The sequence below is a fragment of the Asparagus officinalis genome, chromosome 10 (genome assembly GCF_001876935.1).
Source record: "Asparagus officinalis chromosome 10, Aspof.V1, whole genome shotgun sequence".
NCBI lineage: Eukaryota > Viridiplantae > Streptophyta > Magnoliopsida > Asparagales > Asparagaceae > Asparagus > Asparagus officinalis.
Window position 1 is genome coordinate 7,078,994 of NC_033803.1, and position 17,321 is coordinate 7,096,314.

At 37.3% G+C, this 17,321-nt stretch overlaps 2 protein-coding genes across 11 annotated transcripts; both read right to left on the minus strand.

Moving 5' to 3' along the window:
* On the minus strand, window positions 4,383-7,684 carry LOC109826064 (probable inactive beta-glucosidase 14). 10 transcript variants are annotated; one of them, XM_020393023.1, is made up of 12 exons: window positions 7,438-7,684; window positions 7,125-7,215; window positions 6,727-6,795; window positions 6,391-6,440; window positions 6,158-6,321; window positions 5,969-6,027; window positions 5,778-5,853; window positions 5,622-5,696; window positions 5,414-5,501; window positions 5,170-5,238; window positions 5,057-5,100; window positions 4,383-4,604 (listed from the first exon to the last, which is right to left on the minus strand). In XM_020393023.1, the coding sequence occupies exons 2-12, from the start codon at window positions 7,200-7,202 to the stop codon at window positions 4,600-4,602; spliced, it is 777 nt and encodes a 258-aa protein (XP_020248612.1). In that variant the 5' UTR covers window positions 7,203-7,215; window positions 7,438-7,684; the 3' UTR covers window positions 4,383-4,599. The 10 variants fall into 10 exon arrangements, with proteins under 10 accessions (XP_020248612.1, XP_020248611.1, XP_020248608.1 ...); XM_020393022.1 differs by lacking the exon at window positions 4,383-4,604 and adding an exon at window positions 4,612-4,845; XM_020393019.1 differs by lacking the exon at window positions 4,383-4,604 and having other exon boundaries at window positions 4,852-5,068; window positions 5,138-5,238; window positions 6,727-6,761.
* Window positions 10,435-15,936, minus strand: LOC109825933 (senescence-specific cysteine protease SAG39-like). Its single transcript, XM_020392850.1, has 4 exons — window positions 15,627-15,936; window positions 10,978-11,379; window positions 10,744-10,908; window positions 10,435-10,674 (listed from the first exon to the last, which is right to left on the minus strand). The coding sequence occupies exons 1-4, from the start codon at window positions 15,934-15,936 to the stop codon at window positions 10,640-10,642; spliced, it is 912 nt and encodes a 303-aa protein (XP_020248439.1). The 3' UTR covers window positions 10,435-10,639.

Here is a 17,321-nt window from a genome sequence, read left to right on the forward strand (position 1 = left end):
CTTTCCAAACCTTGAAGTTTGTCCCATTTAGCATGGGAATTGAGTTGATGTTAGCAGAAATTGTTGCAGCAGATGCATTAGCTGAAATAAAACAAAAATGCTCACATCAATAACCATAATCAATAAAATTCAAATAATGACAATCCCCATCCAAGATATCGGGCACAACATTAATATCAAGTCTTTGGACAGTAATATTAACTTATAAATGATACCTTATTGCAATGATCAAACATTGACAATAACTCATGTCAAATAATGAAACTATCTTTGGATCGATTCATTATTCACATGTAAACCTTATAATTGTCACACGCTTATCATCGCAGATGTGTATACAGTCTAAATAAATATTAACCTTCCTTTGGGCCGATTAAATATTTACACGAAAGTATACACACAAACATCTCACATTCCTCATGAACAATCTACACAAGAGAGGTTACTTTGGCAACTTCTTGTTTTAATTAATCAATTGGAGTGAGAGACAACCTTAATACCTTAGTGTCATAATATTTGAATTAAATAATTGATTAAAAATCAAAATAGATTTAAATTAAAAAATTTTAATTTAAATCAACTGAATTTCCAAAAAAAACTTAATTTGGGGTCTCATAGCTTAATTAGGGCCCATAACTTAATTAAATAAATTAAGTATACCAAAGTGGACCCATGAAAAGCCGAGGCTTAACCATAGTGAACACGAAGTTCGCTTGACTTCGAACGCGTGGTTCGACTGTATTGAGTACGAGACTCACTTAAGTACGAACGCGAGGTTCGTCTGAGAACGAACGCGAGGTTCGTTTGAAAAAGAACGCGAGGTTCAACTTGAGAACGAACGCGAGGTTCGTTTGAAAAATGAACGCGAGGTTCAACTTGAGAACGAACGCGAGGTTCGACTGAAGTACGAACGCGAGGTTCGACTGAAAACGAACGCGAGGTTCGACTGAAATACGAACGCGAGGTTTGACTTGAATTGAGCGTGAGGCTCACCTTAGAACGAACGCGAGGTTCGTTTGATTTGAGCGTGATGCTCACTTAAGAACTGAACGCGAAGTTCGGTTAAGTTTGAGCGTGAAGCTCACTTGAGAACGAACGCGAAGTTCGTTTGAGGTAACCACCTCCTTAATTTTCGCCACGTTTTCACGCACGAACCCTTAGGGTTTCAAACTGAAACCGTCGCCGATCAAACCCAAAAAATACTTTGATTTTTATTTTCAAAAACAGATCCAGAATCGAAAAAATTTTCTTGATCCAGATCCAAGAAAAAAGCAAAGAAAAAAAATCCAAAAATTCCAAAATGTTACTGTTCATCCAGGAAAAACTTTACTGTTCATCCAAAAAATAAAACCATAACTGTTCATCCGAACATTACTGTTCATCCGAGAACAGATCTTAACCAAAAAACAGAGATTTTAAGATCAAAAAACCCAATTTTAAGAACTTAAATCCCTAAGAATTAATCAAGGTGGCTCTGATACCACTTGTTAGATCTACATAAAATTTTAGATCTAAAACCATATAGCCATGATTAATTCGAAGAGATTATCAATAATCAAAAGAGCGGAAGCTTATACCTGAATCCATAGATGAACCTGAGATGGGTTTTGGATCTTCTAACATTAGGGTTCTCTCTAACCAAATTTCTCTCTCTAGATGGGGGTGAAGAGAATTAGAGAATGTAACCCTAGGTTAGGGACCATAACCCCTTATTTATAGATGTTGTACATTTGCAATTTGGCCCCTCAACAAATCACAATTACAACCTGGTATCTGCACATATAACCCCATGACTTATTTAAATACCTAATTAACCCAACTTAATTGATCACTTTAGTGGGTTATCCTGAAAGATAGCAATACACATTGATTAATCATATGTGCCCACAAATAGATTTATTAGATTAAATCCAACAATCTCCCACTTGGGCACCATATGATTCCTTAAATTGTGTATAACCTTATGAGCTCAAAAAATGCTATCACTGAAAGGGTATTTCCGAACAATCTCGTCCATTGACTATATCAATATAGGATCAAAGCGGCCTTCGTCACATTTATCGTGACTCGACCCATCAATGGTCACATATACCAATACAATCAAACGACATAGATCAATCATGGATGTGCAGCATGAAAATTACATGCAATGTGATCAGTACATGTCTATTTTCAACTGGTCCTCCTTAGTGAGGTCAAAACCAAACATAATGTAACAGAGTGTCTTAACTGAATACTTTATTCTGATCAGACAATACAACCAAACATAAAGCACCACAAATACAAACTCCCACTAAAACATAATATCCTCAAATAATACCACACCCATATGAGCAGTATGCTCATGAAAGACCTTAGGTGGCAATCCCTTAGTAAGAGGATCAGCTATCATGGAGTTTGTCCCAATGTGCTCTATGGATATCTGTCCACTCTGTACCCTTTCTTTCACAACCAGGATACTCGCGATGGCCGCAGCAGATGCTGCGAGTTTTTGGAAGTAAAAAGGATTTGACGCGGTTTATTGTAAAAAGGATTCGGCACAGCTTCCTTAACAGGAAGTGCTGCATGCAGATCGCTTACAATAAATGTTGCATTTTCACTTGCAGCGAAATAAACAGTTTGCTGAAAGGATATAATTCGTTGGAGCTGCATGTTGGGCTCTCTTTATAGATTGAAACTAAATAAAACGGAACCAAACAGACACTTGTTTGACGAAGCTACCAGTTTCTTGTCTAGGTTTGAGCCCAGTCTAATCTCACTGCAGTTAAGTTTCATCTATATAGATATAGATTACACATAAAGATTGTATAGAACATTTAAGTGCATATGACAGTTACTTGATACATAAAATGCATTCTGAATGCTTAGATGAAGGCCGATTGGTTGGGGGCTTAGTTAGTCTTTAATAACATATATGTTTCATAGCCCCTTGTATCTTTGGGTCTACAACACTGGGTCAATGTAAAACTAATGACACATCCCAGAAACACAGCACAAATAAACGAATACAGATAATCTGAAATAGGGGAATAGTTTCTGACACCGAAATCTTCACTTCATTAAGGTTTATACTAAATAGGTTTAGTTATGCCGTCCTCAGTGACTACCATAGACTCTTTGAGGTATTATCACAAAACTATCACATACTTTTCTGAAAGCACATGGGCAGCGTTCTACTGATTTGAAAGTTATGATATATTTCTCTAATTGAAGTAGTTTGCATATGATACAAAAATTGATAAATATATCTGGGAGCAGAAACAATACCGATTCAATGGCATAGCAAGGGACCATCAAGATAACACCAACCAGAAACTTCTGCTCCTGTAATTTCACAGACAAAAAAACAAAATTAAAAAAAATCCAAATCAAGCTAAAAAATAACAACGAAGATAGCAAGGCGCACCCAATTGCTTAAACTGCTGGCACCTTAGAGCAATGTGCCTACAACTCGTCCAGCGTATGTTTTCTGGACAGATACCAGATTGTGTTCTGGTAATAAAAAATGTCCTTCAACATAAAGTATTACCAGTGGCTACAGTACTTTTTCCACCTCTAAATGCCCTTTAAATATTGCTCTAATTATTTTCCTAAGAACTAGTGAGGAGCATGTGCGTTGCAGGTGACTGCTACATATGGAGTTGTTGCGTATCGAGATTTCTATTAGACCCGTCAATTGCCGTAAGTTGTTTCAAATTTGTCATTTGAATTGCAATTCTACTCTTTATTTAAACAACTAATTTCAAAATAACTTAAGTATCAAAGGCCATATTAGCAATTTCAATTATTTGAGGGACCAATTTCAAATAGCTTAAAAAAGGGACCAAATAGCAATTAAATAATTTGAAGGACTAATTTCAAATAGTTTGCATATGATACAAAAATTGATAAATATAGCTGGGAGCAGAAACAATACCGATTCAATGGCATAGCAAGGGACCATCAAGATAACACCAACCAGAAACTTCTGCAAAAGATATTGGGGAATAATAAAATTGGCCACCACCTTCTTTGTTATTGCTTGAACAATTGACTCAGGGACTTGATCACATGGATCAATGGCTTTCTCCTTATTGCTTTGTAGCATGCTTACATAGGTGTGTTGTTGTATCTTTGCATGATATGTCCTACACTTTTCTCAAAGTAAAAAAAAAAAGATTTTCAGCGCACACCATTTTCAGTAATGTACGTAGGTGTGTTGTTGTATCTTTGCATGAAGTACATGATCACCTTCTCCATGCCATGTGGAACCACAAACATAGTTGGCATCCCGGTCTACAACATGAAATCATATTTATAAATGATAGCCAATAAACAATCTAATATTGCGTCTAAACTTTTGATAATCTCTGTCTACTATTTTTCTTGGCGCTTACCGAAGCTCCAATAAGCACCCCATTTCTTTGTGAGGTGGCGAATACTAGCGCATTTCCTGAAAATTTATCCAGCTCGCATGGAGAAAACATGCAATCCTTCACATAAAGACTTGTGTAGTGATTGACTCCTATGAAATCCACTCCCTTTCGTAATTTGGTCTTCTCTTCATCTGTGAATGTGGGTAGCCTTGATCCAAGGACTCGACGCATTTCAATAGGATAATCACCTTGTAGTAAAGCATCCAGGAACCTTATAAAGCCAAAAAGTAACTTCAATATTTCATTTAATAAATATGACACATATATATGAGTGAAATCTTTCTATTAACTTCTTCAAACAAACTTGATATTACCAAGCCATTTCAAAAGAGAGTGCCCGCTGAGCTGCCAAAATGTCTATTGTGATATTTCTGAGAGGTTCATACCACTGGGTCATAATTACAATTCCAATAGAGCCTCCTTGTTTCGCCTTAATAATTGATTTCACATTAATAACCACTTCGTGTCAATGAAAAGCATGCAGCATATTGACATTTTTATCTGGTAGATGTTTTTGTAGATGCCAACAGCCCTTGCGTGGGATAATATGATATTATGTGCAGCGATATACGGTTCGGTTGAAGAATCCCTGAAAGAACAATTTCCAAATGGTTCTGAACAACGACCAGGAGGGTGCTTACCGTTGAGATAACCAAATTTCAGCATAAGGTTTGGCTCATTAAATGTGCTCCAAAACTTTACTCTATCACCGTTGAGATAACCAAATTTCAGCATAAGGTTTGGCTCATTAAATGTGCTCCAAAACTTTACTCTATCACCAAATTCCTCGAAACATACTTCCGCGAAATATGCAAAATCTTTCCTGAAAAAAGGAAACCGATGTTAGGAGTCCCCACACATGAGGAGATGCATTTATGTCTCCAAATTTCACCGCAAGATTTATCATATAAAAAGATGATTAGATTAATGCAATTGCGATGTAACAAAATTTATATAGAGAGAGTGACAAGTCGCAACAAAATGAAAAAGGAATTTACTGTATCTTCGGACTAAGCCATGCACCATATCGCGTTTCAAGCTCTTGTGGTATATCAAAATGATTCAATGTCACAAATGGTTGTATTCCTGCTCCAGAGTCATGAAAGAGAAGGCAATAACAGAAGCAGCGAGAGTTTATTATTCATAACACAAAATTTTTGTCTTTAACTTATTCATTTAAAATTACAAGGAAGCTAAAGAAATTACTTCTGAGCAAGAGGGAATCAACAAGGTTATTGTAGAATGCTACGCCCACTTGATTAATTTCTCCAAACCGACCTCCTATTGACAAGCAAATCTTCCATTAATATGTCAGGTTTTATATAGTAGCAAATATTGGAGCTAATCAGATAGTAAACTCACTTGGAAGAATTCTAGACCATGATATCGAAAATCTATACGAGTTAACACCCAGAGAATGCATCAAGTTGACATCTTCCTGTTCAAGAACAAGCTCTAAATCATCAACTCGCTGATCTAATCCTGAAAATAAAAGTTTTACCCCCAAAATTTCTGAAATAGTCTTCACACATTGAAACATAATGAAGATGCACCTCATAGAGATGATAATGATTATCGGCAATGTCTCCATTGTTACCATCCTTTACTTTTCCTGTCAAAGAGAGAATGAAATTATGATTTATTTGCAAATTAACTAAGCGCCCTGTGTGGTTTATGAGGGAATGAAGATTGATCAACGCACTTAAATATAACATTGTAAATAAGAGAGGCATTTAGCATACTACTATTACTTGCATAGCTATTGTTGTAACTTGTTGAGTTTGAGCTAAAGCAGGGAGTAATGCTAGTTGTTGTGCTGTCAAGAGAACTTCTTGACATCAAACTGCACTTCTCAATCTCCTCCTCATGAATTTCCCCATCTTTAGAAAGAAGAGGAAGCCTCAACCTTTGAGCTGCCTCAGCAACAACTAATCGATGTTCCAGGGAATCATATACCTGGAATCGAAGCCTCAACCTTTGAGCTGCCTCAGCAACAACTAATCGATGTTCCAGGGAATCATATACCTGGAATCGGAAACATTTCAAACGCCTAATTTTAAGACATAAAAACAACATAGAACTTTGTTACTAGCTAAAAAGTACAAGTACATGTATTATTGGCTTTTGTGGAATGGTGTTATTTTACAATCTAACAGGGAGATTGCTTTAAAATAAACAAGATAAAAGGGGGAAAATGCATTAATCATGTCTCCTATTAGCCAGAAAATTGCAATTGTCTGAAGATAGCAATTTTTACTCCTAATTTGCATTATCGGTCATAAGATAGACATTGGAAATGTACAAAAGTTACCTGAATAATCATCTGATATAGCCTTTCTCTCTCCGCTGCGGTAAAAGTAGAAAAAGCTTTGTCAACATCCTACAAGTTCATATTTGCCAAATTACAACATGCGACGTTATTCTTTCTGACTACTGATTATACATTTTGAATTCAATTAATCCCGTAAAAGTTTGTTAAATTTTTTTTGTTACTAGCAGAATAAAAACGTATGTTCCCTTTCTTCAGTTTATGATACAAAATTCTGCAATTTGATTAAAAGGCACAAATTGAGAAGGAACGAGCATTTAAAAAAAAGTAAAAATTGTAACTTTCTCACGGCATATCAACGATGATTAACAACAAAAACACGGGTTTCATTTCAAACGTCAGAGAGATGAAAAGGGATTTGAGCGCCAGAGTGAGATTACCTCTGAAACCCTATTCTCTCGAGATTTGGAGGCTTTAGATTCAATGCATTTCTTTTCTTTATTCAAAACTTTCAGCATTTTCCCTTATTTTCTGCCCAACGTGCACCAAGAAAATTAGCAAATTTGACTACAATTGACATCAATTGAATTTATAATGCACGAATTCTAGAGAAATAGATCAAATCTAGAACCAATCTAGAAATTCAGATATCACTGATGAAAAAAGCCCCTGCAATCTAGCATAATTTTTTCTGAAAATCAATCGATCCACGCAGAAATTTCTAAAAACATACTTAAATAATCACGAACTTACTTGAGATTAGATGAAGATCGAGGTTGAGAGGATCGCTAGGGCTTCCCTTGTATCAAATCGACCTTGCTCATGGACTCGAAGAAGGATTCTAGGGTTTTCGAAATCGAAATCCAGGTGAAGAGAGTGGAGATGAGAATCAGTGATGAGATCGACGATTATATGTTGATCTTGGCCACGACGATTTTAGGGAGCGGAAAATTTTGGCCATGGCGATTTTAGGGAGCGGAAATTTTTATGGATTTCGTTAAGCGGTTGTTCGCGGGAAAAATCGTGTCTTTCTTCATTGATTCCATTGCACTCTTGTAACTGTTTTTCGATTATAAAAATCCGGTCTTTTTATAAGATCCGGTTACAACGAGATCAAAAAAGAAAATAAAAATTACAACTTTTCTCTTTTGTTGAACAAATCACGAGCTCCTGTTTTGCGGTCGCTCTCTTTGTGGGTTCTTTGCCTGCGCCGGGGTTTATCCGTGGACCACCGCGAGATCTAGATCCGATCGGCTCTACGCAGTATGACGGGTATTATTTCGCCAAGGAAATAATAGCCGAGGGTACTATTTCGCCAAGGAAATAGTAGCCTTTAATTCTCGGGATCAAAGACCAAGCTTTGATCCGGAGTACGCCTGCGTAGATCTGAGATCCGGTCCTCTCGAACTCTCGCCTTATTTGGCGTTGACGATCGCCGAGCACCAGATCTGGATGAACAAGTCCTCGAAGTCCCAAAGCTTGGATCTTTTTTTTAGATCTGAGTCTTCAATCCAGCAGGGCTTCGCCTCCAAAAATTCCAACCTTTACAAATGAACCAAGGGGGGCCTATTTATAGGCTCTCTGAACTGTGCCTGCGCACAGAACTGGGCCGGCACACCGAGCCACCCTTAGGTGGCTTGGTTTCGGCCGAGCCCCCCTTTAGGCGTGGTTTTCCGTCGTTTTCCGTTTTCGGTTCAGTCTGTGATCCGGTTCTGTGGTTGATTTATCCGGACTTGAATCGTTGACCTGATTTGGCAGTAAATCTGATTCCTGATTTGGCAGTAAATCCACTTCTGAGTTCGAGTCCGAAACTGATCTTGATTCGATCGTGATTCGTCCGAGTCTGCCCTTTGATGGATGACTCGTTGACTCTTCAACCCGTTAGCTTGATTCCGCACGCGAGTGGATCTATTTCATTGTTTGCGTGCGATTTGTTAACCTCGTCGTCTCGTTGGTTCGTCGGTTTGTGCCGAGCTATGCTAAGGGACCTATAAGCAATTTTATACGCCTACAGCGGTCAGGACCAAAAGTCTTCCAGAGTTGAGAGGGAGATATTTCGTTAAGTGGTCAGGGCCGTGGGCTTTAAAAACTTAAGCTCCAAAAGCCAAGGAACAATTATTTGGTCCAGCGATAATTACTAGGCCTATGACAACGTTTTTTATAAATTGTTGCATTAGACACTGTAAATCGTTGCGATAGATATCTAACGCAACAGTTAAAACCATTGCACCTTAACCGCTGCAATAGATCAATTATGTGGTAGTGATACTTCTCTATGGTCTAAATTATATATAAACTCGGCAGTAAACCATCGTAAATTATAGGTAATCAAGTAATCACATATAGAAATTAATACATTACAATCACCAAGATGTCAAGTTTTTACATAGAAGCTGTTAGTTTTTGTTAAATATGCTATCATCCCCATTGTGTTTGTCAAGATGTCAAGTTTTTACATAGAAGCTGTTAGTTTTTGTTAAATATGCTATCATCCCCATTGTGTTTGTAAAAAGTGTAAACAAAATCACAATAATATGCTATCATCCCCATTGTGTTTGTAAAAAGTGTAAACAAAATCACAATATTATAAAAACTTACGTATTGTGATATGCCATCAACTATACTCTCTATCACCATATATTTACCTATTTCACATCTCTAGGCAAAATAAAATTACTTCACTAAATTTTATCAACTACAAGAATGAGGGATTCATATTCTACCATATACTATGGACAACCACTCTATGGAAAAAGAATAAAACTAAACTAAACAAATAAGATGCAAATTGAAATAACAAAAAGAAGAAGTAGCACACACTGATAGAATACCAATCACTAGAAAACAGAATTTTGAGGAGAGATTACTTATAGAGAAGGGGGTGGAGGCTTGAGAGTGAGCCGCCGGCAGTCGGGTTGACCATTATAGGGGGATACGCTCTAGTTGAGACACTAAAGGAGATGACGACGTTAGTTGAAATGTTAGGTGACGGCGGTGTTAGGTGATAGTAGCGGTAAGGCAATGGCGGTCTTATGTGACGGCGACGGTTGGGCAATGGCAGCGGTGAGAAGATGGTAGCAGTCATGCGCCTGTCAGCATTGCAGCTAGAGTTCAAGACCTTGACGTCAGCAATGGCGGCGGTGGTGGCGTGAAGAAAAGAATGGAAAAGTTAGGGCTTAAACTAGGACTCAGATTTTCACTCAAATTGGACTAGTTGTAGAGGAATTGAAAGAGGAGAGAAGAAGGGATCCGATGGGCATCAAGAAAGAATGGAGAGCAGAGAGAGAACAGAGGAAGAAGGGGGGTTTTCTTCATTTTCTTCGGTTATAAAAAGGGCAAAGAAAGAACGGAGAGGAGAGAGAACTGGTTTTGTGGAGATTGAGGGCGGGGTATTTTGGGATTTTTACTTGAGAAATGTATAAATACAAGATACCCTAACTCTAAATTATACTATTTGGGTTTAGAGACAAATACATAAAGTTAATTGGGTTCAATGATACAAAAGAAAGTTGTTGGGTTTATAGATAAATCAGAGTAAAGAATTGGGTCTAAAAACAAAAAACTCTAAATATACCACAACAGAGAGAACAACTCATGAGCTCCCTTAACGAGTCATCAATTTTGAAAAAAGTTGAAGAGAATGGACATCATAATTTTCTATGTTGTAATATAAAAATAGCATAGGATTAGTAGTGTAGTTATCACTGCTCATATCCCCATGACATTTTTACCGGTTGTTTAACTACTATATAAGACAGAATCAATACCAGCAATCATTACATAATATCCACTTGAAATACAAAGTTGCCCAACTTATAGACACACGTCACACACGCCCACTTTGCTACAAGTTTTCACAACTTGGGCAAAGGTTTATTCAAGCAGGTACAAGGAAAGAAAAGAAAATACACACCACTACTTGCTAGGTAGCTAGAAAACAAACACTTGTTTTTGATCAAGCGGTTGGATACGAAGCTTGCATAGCAATACCACAGAGCCCTAGAAAACAAACACTTGTTTTTGATCAAGCGGTTGGATACGAAGCTTGCATAGCAATACCACAGAGCCCCCCCTCAGCATCGACATCCCTCTCCATCTTTATGTATCCATTCTCACCCCATGAAGACCCCCACGAATTCTTCGCAATCCAATACTTGGTTCCATCACTCTCAGTACCATAGCCAACAATAGTCACTGCATGGCTCAGGTTAGTCCCACACGAGCCTGTGAAGATGCCGCTAGAGTAAAATTGGAGAGCAAAGCTTGCATGGCTCAGGTTAGTCCCACACGAGCCTGTGAAGATGCCGCTAGAGTAAAATTGGAGAGCAAAGCTGCCTGCGTCAACGGCAACAGACACTGGCTGATTCGCCACAGCTTTGAGTAGCGCTACTTCATCGTTAGAGGGTACATCCTCGTACCCGCTGATCGCGACCGGATGTGAGAAGGAGCTTTTGGAGCTGCAGGTTTTCGCAGGACCCGTTAGTCCCTTGTACGTGTAGTCGGCGTCCGCTGATAGGCCTTCATTGTTGACGATGAACTCAAAAGCTTTGGCCATGTGGCCACCGTTGCAGCCGTTGTTCTCGCTGCTGGTGTCGCAGTCAAGGAGCTCTTGTTCCGAGAGGGATATCAGATTGCCGGTTTTGATCTGAGAGATGCCTTCAACTGCAGCAACAGCAGAGAATGCCCAACAAGATCCTGTTTTGGAGACATATAAATGGCTAGCCAGTTATAACGACTAGACATGCACAGATTTTTTTTTTAATTTTTTTTTTAATTTTTATTTCTTGCGTTTAAATCCGGCAGTGTGTATGGCTAGCTAGTTAACTTAAGGGCTTAATGATTATCTTTCCTTTTGGGATATGAGAATTGCATGGCACCTCGATTCATAATCTAGATTAGTCTAATTTCTTTGAGCAGCTTAATTCCCCCTTTAACTGAACTATTTAGTAAATGTTTCTAAAACCAGGGCAACAAGAAGATATGCAACTGATTCTGGTCCTTCAATTCAAACCTCTCATTTTTCCATATTGGAGTATCAGGACTTGGATTTAGACCCCTCTAGTGCAGACAGAGGTGGAAATCATCTATAAATGCACTTGGCAATATGGAACATTAGAGGATTCAACAAATCCTCTAAACATATGATAGTAAAAAGATTTATACATGAATATAGACTATCTTTTATTGCTCTACTGGAAACTAAAGTTGCTAAAGGTAAAATGCAGTCAATTGCCAGGAAATGTGCAAAAGATTGGGACTGGATCTCCAATGCTAATGAAACAAGCAAAGGAAGGATTTGGATATTATGGGATAAAGATATCCTTACTATTCAGGTATTAGTGATCTCAAAGCAATACATAACTTGCAATGTGATGTCAAGGGATGGGAATCTGTCATGTTTAATCACTATCATCTATGCTTCTAATCATAATGCTAGCAGGAAAATAATGTGGGAAGAATTGCAGAACTTTAAAAGGAGTGTTAGTGGTCCATGGTTGATTGGAGGGGGTTTTAACACTATTATCAATAATGAAGAAAAGATGGGTGGCATTCCAGTTTCTGATTCTGACACTGAAGACCTGCAGACTTTTATTCATGCATGTCAACTAATACATATTAAGTCAGTGGGGTGTTTTTTCACTTGGAATAACAAGCAAGAGGCAGATGCAAGAGTATGGTGTAGATTGGATAGAGTACTAGTTAATGAGGATTGGATACAATGTTATTCCTCCAGTCAGGCAGAATTTTTGATGCCATCTTGCTCTGATCATTCGCCAGCTCTGTTAACAGTAGGAAATGAGAGGGTTGAAGGGAAAAAACCTTTCAAGTTTTTTGATATGTGGACAAAGCACTCAAAATTTCTACCTGTGGTACAATCAGTCTGGAGTCAAGTAATAAAGGGATACAACATGTACAGACTCCACTGTAAACTAAAGAATCTTAAACCTGCACTAAAAGAACTTAACAACAAGCATTTCATGAATATCACTGAGCAGGTAGCAAGAGCAAAAAATGAATTATGTGACATTCAACAGCAGCAAGCATTTCATGAATATCACTGAGCAGGTAGCAAGAGCAAAAAATGAATTATGTGACATTCAACAGCAGCTGAGCAATAATCTCTTTGATTGGTAGCAAGAGCAAAAAATGAATTATGTGACATTCAACAGCAGCTGAGCAATAATCTCTTTGATTCAGCTTTAATAGCAAGAGAGAAGGAATGTGCAAAAAAGTACCTTAATCTTATGGAATGTGAGTGCTCCTTCTATAGGCAAAAATCAAATATCAATTGGGGACTACATGGTGATAAAGGTACTAAATTTTTCCACTCTGTTATGAAAATGAAAAGGCATCAACAGAATATCTTATCTATCTACTCTGAGAATGGGGAAAGAATAACTGATATGCCTGGAATCATTTCTGAGTTCACTGGCTATTACAAAAGGCTTCTTGGTACTGCAAGTCCCACCTTGTCGCCAGATCCTGATACAATTGCTAAGGGACCTGTCCTCACTAACAGCCAATGTGATGATCTGTGTTGCCCTATTACTAGAGAAGAGATCAAAAATGCAGTTTTTACAATGCCTGAGGGGAAGGCTCCTGGCCCTGATGGATTTAGTGCTGAATTCTTCAAGAAGGCATGGAACATCATCGATACTGATCTATATCTTGCAATTGAGGAGTTTTTCTGTACAGGTAAACTTCTTGGAACCTTCAACTCCACATCTATCACTCTTGTGCCTAAAATCCTCAACCCTAGTACTCCAGCAGATTATAGACCCATATCTTGTTGTAATGTAGTTTACAAAATCATTACAAAAATAATAGCAAGAAGAATTCAAAAAGTTATGGGATATCTAATTAATGAAGCACAAAGTGCTTTTGTAAAGGGGAGACTCATATCTAGCAACATTCTTATGGCTCATGAGCTCATCAAACACTATGGTAGAAAGAAGAGTTCTCCCAAAGCCATCCTAAATATTGACCTGAGAAAGGCCTTTGACACTATCAGTTGGGGGTTTATCAAAGATATGTTGATAGGCTTGGGTTTTCCAAATATGATGATATGCTGGATTTTGGAATGTATAACCACCCCCAAGTATTCTCTTTCATTGAATGGCTCTTTATATGGGTATTTCCATGGAGCTCGAGGCCTCAGACAAGGGGATCCATTATCTCCTTACCTATTTGTGTAAGGAATGGAGTATCTATCAAGGAAATTAAATACTCTAAAGGAAGATAGAATGTTCAAATTCCACCCCAAGTGCTCTGGTTTGAACATTGCACGTTTGATGTTTGCGGATGACCTCTTGCTGCTCTGTAAGGCTGACATGTACTCAATCTCTAGATTAAAAGCATGTCTTCAACATTTTAGCCAAGTTTCTGGTCTGGAAGCAAATTCAGCAAAGTGTTCAATCTTTTTAAGTGGGATTGATAACAGTTTAAAAGATCAAATTTGCAGCTACCTTAACTATCCAGAAGGTGTTCTGCCTGTACGTTATCTTGGAATGCCTTTGATTGGGAAACGACTCACATATTTGGATTGCTCTCCACTTATCAATAGGATTTCTGGTCAGTTACAAGACTGGCAACAAAAAAGATGCTTGTCATATGCAGGTAGGCTCCAATTGATCAAGACTGTAATCCTGGGAGTGCAAAATTACTGGACTAGCAACTACATATTGCTGATAAAAGTTCTTGAGAAAATTGACAAGCTATGTTCTAATTTCCTCTGGGGTCAAAAAATCCACCTGATTGCATGGGAAAATGTGTGTAAAAGCAAGGAAGCTGGAGGACTGGGGATTTTTTCTGCTAAAAACTGGAACTATGCAGCAGCTATAAAGTTGATGTGGTCAATTCATCTCAAGAAAGACTTGCTGTGGATTAAATGGATTCATACAAACTACTTGCAATCTTCAGATTTATGGCAAGTTCAGAGCAAAAGGAATGATTCTTGGATGTGGAAGCAAATTATAAAGGTGAGAGACTTATTATTATCCAGATTTGGTAATATTCAGAATATGCAGAGTACTATTCGTGCATGCTGCACAGGGGATAAAGTCCAGTTATCAGCTATGTACAAAGTCCTATCACTGTCATCCTCTTCTATGCATTGGTCAAAGACAATTTAGAATGGATTACACTACCCCAAGCATTCCTTCATTCTTTGGCTAGTATGTCATTCCAGAATTCTTACCCAAGATCGGCTATGTCATATGGGGATCCTAAATTCAAATGAATGTGTATTATGCCCCAATCATCAACAGGAGTCATGCAAGCACCTATTTTTTGACTGTCAGTTCTCAGCAAAAATCTGGAATAACTTGATGGAATGGTTGAAATATTCATGGAGATCTTGTGACTGGAACCGTATCATAAACTGGTATTCGCACAAGCTCAAAGGGGGAGGATTTACAAGGAAATTGAAGAGAATGGCCCTTTCAATTGCACTGTACTCTATTTGGCAAGAAAGGAATCGGAGGATTTTTCAGGAAAAATTTAGAGAGCCAGAGCTAGTTTTTAGAGATATCAAACTGGCAATTTACATCAAAATTCTTAATTCAAACTTACCTGTACATATAAAAGATACACTTGAGAGGTTGTGATTATGTTACAGTGTAAACACCAAGAGATGGTGTGTTGATGTACTCCATATTTCACATATTGGGAAATGAATAAAATTTTTCATTGACCAAAAAAAAACTGAACTATTTAGTTATTTACTTGTCTGGCCTTCATATGCTCTTTAAATGCTCAGGTAATTAAAAGTTACGTATCTAATCAGTAATCATCTGGATGTAACCGAACCTGCTGAAAAATGTTTCCTTTTTAATTATAGAAAACGGCCGGTAAAGGCCGGCAAACTGAAAGGACTATATTTTTGGACAAATTAATAATAATGCGCTTAATTATATATTTAGAGTATATATTTGCTTAATTACCGCAGTGCCCTTGGTGCTTGATAGGAGTGACCGCGCCTCTTGTCCTCCAATCCACACCCGAAGGCACGTCGATAACGTTCTCGTACATGAACCCTTTCGCTGCTTTCACCGCGGTCATCAACGGAGGATTGAACCCACTGCAGATTTCATTGTATTCGTCGTTGGTGAGGTCTGCGAACTGGTTAATCCCAAGCTTAAATTTGTGGCCCCCAGCATTGAACGACTCTATGAGTTCCTTATTGGTCTTGAATGTGGCAAGGCGATGCGCCTTCTCTGCTTCGTTCTTGTAAACTCTCCCGTGCTGGGACATCCAGGGGCACCCCGCCGAGTCGGCGGGATGCCGAGGCCTGGAAAGCGCAGACACCCAAGATCAGCAAGCTCATGAGCCGTAGGAATCTAACTGAGGCCATGCTGCTTTGAAGTTACTGATGTGCTGTACTGCGAGGAATCGTACGCGCGTAAGGATTTGTGCACCAAGAGCATGAGGAGGTATCGGTTTATATAGAGTCTAATTAATTAAGGCACTCTTTTTCTAGCTACTCAAATAATTAAATTTAGGATAAGACCCTGCAGATTAATTTCAGGGTGTTCAGGGCCGTCACAAGCATTTTTGAGGCTATATGAAGTGAAAAATATTTGGGTCCTTAATATTATTTAAAAAAATTTAAATATTAGTTTTTAATAAATAGATTTTATATAAAGTTTAATTTTCTAGCTTTTTGAGATGCAAAGTTACTAATTAAATTTTTATATTGAAGCTTTGATAATAAATCCTTTTCACTTGATAAAATTACCAAATATTTAATCTTTCTTGAGACATTGTTGAGCATAAATAAGATTTTATTAATTTAATTTTTGAAAAACTTCTTTCTGCATGCTGAAGCTATACTAACAGGTATTGTCAGTAGTATTCTATAAGCTATCCATGCATTGGGAAAAGAATTTAATTTTTTATAAGGTTTAGTATCCAAAGTGTTGTTTTTAATTCAGTGTTTATTATTTCTTTTAAAACTTTTAGTTCTGAAAATAAATATAAATCATCAATATCAGATAACATGTCATGTTTTTAAAAAAAAAATTCAAGATCCAAACAATTTTCTTTTAGAAAATCATCACCAATCATTTTAATTTTTCTACATCATACAAAAAGCCAAAATTATCTGCATATATCTTAAACCGTTCAAACCTAATTTGAAGTGAAGAAATGGCATTATCAACTATATAGTTGAAATAATTAATTTTAAAAGATTCTTTAGGTGAAAGTCTCACCTCATTAGTTTCATTCTCATCAAATTTTTTCTTTCTTCTAATTACATGTTTTTCACAAAATTTTGGTTCTACGTTCATTTAATTGGCAATCTCTTTAGCACAAATCATGTAAGGATTAAAATCTAATCAATTTAGTTGAATAAAAGATATAAAAAAAATAGAAACACAAAATACATAACAAAACCGTGATATATATATATGAGGAGAATGAATGTAAATTTATTAAAATAAATAAAAACCAACAAGCTTACCTTTTATTTTGGGGCATTCCGGATTAGAATTGCAATTATGTATGTTGAGTATCAAAGATTAAACAAATATGAAAGATGAGTGAATGAGAAGAGAATAAAGGAAGTTAGCAAGAGAAAAAACACATAAACTATGCATAAACGAGAATGAGTATTTAATATGTGTTTTTGTCTCTTT

Coding starts and splice junctions, on each gene's coding strand:
- LOC109826064 (XM_020393015.1), bottom strand. CDS start 7,202: ATGCTGAAAGTTTTGAATAAAGAAAAGAAATGCATTGAATCTAAAGCC. Junction 6,322..6,390: donor GTTGCTGAGGCAGCTCAAAG/GTTGAGGCTTCG, acceptor GGCAGCTCAAAG/GTTGAGGCTTCCTCTTCTTT. Junction 5,854..5,968: donor ATCATTATCATCTCTATGAG/GTGCATCTTCAT, acceptor GTTCTTGAACAG/GAAGATGTCAACTTGATGCA.
- LOC109825933 (XM_020392850.1), bottom strand. CDS start 15,936: ATGTCCCAGCACGGGAGAGTTTACAAGAACGAAGCAGAGAAGGCGCAT. Junction 11,380..15,626: donor CAAGCACCAAGGGCACTGCG/GTAATTAAGCAA, acceptor TCTCCAAAACAG/GATCTTGTTGGGCATTCTCT. Junction 10,909..10,977: donor CTCTAGCGGCATCTTCACAG/GCTCGTGTGGGA, acceptor GCATCTTCACAG/GCTCGTGTGGGACTAACCTG.